Here is a 2396-nt window from a genome sequence, read left to right as displayed (position 1 = left end):
ATCAACTTGCACAACGGTGATCTTTATGGTAGTTTTCTAGTTCGAGTAAGAATAAGTACTTTGTAAAATCTGTTTTGCTTGCTTTCCTGGAATTTAAGTTTCATGTCTTACATGGTAGTTTCATGTCTTACATGGTAGTTTGTTCTCCATATAGCATTATTTTATACTATATAATCACAAACTTTTTGCTGGATGTAGGTTGGATTTTCTGTTAACGGAGTAATAATACTAACTTTTATGTGGCTTTTGAAGGCATTCCTTGAGGTAATACCTTTTCTTTTCACATGAATGGTTCCCATTTTTGGTGCCATTCTTGAAGTAAATTTCATTGTGAATGTTTTGCAATGTCCCGCCACTTGCCTAACTTACTAGTTTGATTGGAATACAATATTAAGGGGTGCTGGTTTTCTATGGAATTAATACACCATGACAAACAGCAAAAGTAATTTCAGAGATCTAGAACAAGAAAGTTGTTTTTTGCTTTTAAATGGCAAAGAAACATTCTAGTTATGTTGGTACACATTGCTCCTACTTGACACCTTATATCATGATCAACGTTACTTTGGTTATGATACTTGACACCTTGTATCCTCTGTGGTGCATTAGTTTGGATTGTTTTGGTTTAGTTTAGTTTAGTTTATTTGAATGTTTTAGCTAAGCAAGTGAACTGAAGTTGCTTTTCCTTTAGTGTTGTGCTTATTGTCTTATCAACTGGTTATATTGTTCATAGCAGTACTTATATCAGTACTTGTTATAGTAGTGCTTGTTGCCTTATCAACTTGTTATATTATTCCTTTGAGGCTGAAGTTTAATAGTAGTACTTATTTCTTGAGCTAATTTGGTGCATTAGTTTGGGCCTGATTTTGATTTTCCTTGGGGCTGATTTTGAATGTCCAGCTTTAATTATTGAGGTTCTTATTGGATTGCAAATTTTAGCTAAGCAACCGAACTACAAGAGATATAGTGAAATTGGGAAATGGCAAGGTTTAGTGAAATTTTGTCTGATGTTAAAAATTCCCCCTTGTGTTGAAATTTGGTATTTTTTTTTCACGACAAAACAGCCTAGCAAATTGTCACACTTAAAAGACAGTATCTTTTATCGGAACAAAACAATGACTAAATTCGTTTATATTATTCCAATCTTGTTTGCCACATCCAAAGCATCGTAGTCTGGAGTCAACCGAACATATGCTTTCTTTGTTCCATCAGACCTGATCATAGTGTTCACTTTCTTGATCTGTATGTCGTACATCTTCTTCACTGCATCTTTGATTTTCTTCTTATCAGCACGGATGTCAACTATGAATACCATGGTATTGTTATCTTCAATCTTTTTCATGGCAGATTCAGTAGTCAAAGGATATTTGAGAATCTGATAATGGTCCAACTTATTCCTAGGAGGAGCACTGATGCGTGGGTACTTCGGGTTCCCGTCCTTTTTCAATGTCTTAGGACGATGGAAGGTAACTTTGGTCCGGATCTTCTTGGCTTTCTTCTTAAAAGTTGTCCCAGATTTGACAAATTTGGCAACCTTGGCTATAGGGTGTTGTTGAACTTCATTATGATATTTGAATGCTTATATGATATTTTGACATTTCGTAATGCAATGGATGCATTCATTTGCTAATTATAAATCATTGTCATTTTTTTCCATTTATAGATATAATTGTTGTAGGAAAATTTTCAATTTTCATGGTGATAAAGAGTTATCATTGAATCAGAATTTTTCATTAATAACAATATATAGTTGCACTTAAATGTTCGCTTTTGTTTATATGCTGATTTTAAGTTTAAGGATGGAGTGTAATTACTTGTAAGATTTTTTTTGTTTATTGTACCAGTTGTCACTAGATTTGGTTCAAGAATGGCTAGCAGAGAATGCCAAGGAATCAATATTGGGACAGGACATGAGTATTAGTGGAATAGCAACTTATCAGCCATTTGATGGATTGATGGAGTTGAAAGTGGTAAGTACTTTGACATTACGTCTCATTTCTATCTGTTGTGCAGTTAATACTTGTTGAGTTGCGTAAAAACCTCTGAAGTTTATTGCATTTCCTGCTTCTACTGTGCAAATTTTTCTGAAGCAATTTCTGTTCTGAAGTGCTATTGACTCTATTAAAATTGAAGGAGAAACTTCACATGCAGCAAGTAATTTGAATGAATGCCTTCTATCTGTTTTATGGTTAATACTTGCTGGGTTGCATAAGAATCTCTAAAGTTTATTGCATTTTCTGCTTCTACTGTGTTAATTTTTCTGAAGCAATATCCATTCTGAAGTGCTATTGACTCTGCTAAAATTGAAGTAGAAACTTCCCATGCGGCAAGTAATTCGATTGAATGCCTGCTTTGATGATGTATATTTAATTCATATGAAGTATCTTTTGGTAAGTGCT

General features: G+C 33.8%; 1 protein-coding gene across 1 annotated transcript; it reads right to left on the bottom strand.

The window, feature by feature from the left end:
- Window positions 1–1126: 1126 nt before the first annotated feature.
- On the bottom strand, window positions 1127–1993 carry LOC113773827 (60S ribosomal protein L23A-like). Its single transcript, XM_027318432.1, has 2 exons — window positions 1987–1993; window positions 1127–1536 (listed from the first exon to the last, which is right to left on the bottom strand). Exons 1-2 carry the CDS (start codon window positions 1991–1993, stop codon window positions 1127–1129), a joined length of 417 nt encoding a protein of 138 aa, XP_027174233.1.
- Window positions 1994–2396: the final 403 nt, after the last annotated feature.

This window comes from Coffea eugenioides, chromosome 6 (assembly GCF_003713205.1).
Source record: "Coffea eugenioides isolate CCC68of chromosome 6, Ceug_1.0, whole genome shotgun sequence".
NCBI lineage: Eukaryota > Viridiplantae > Streptophyta > Magnoliopsida > Gentianales > Rubiaceae > Coffea > Coffea eugenioides.
The sequence above is the reverse complement of the archived record's forward strand: the minus strand, read 5'-3'. Positions and strand labels throughout refer to the sequence as shown.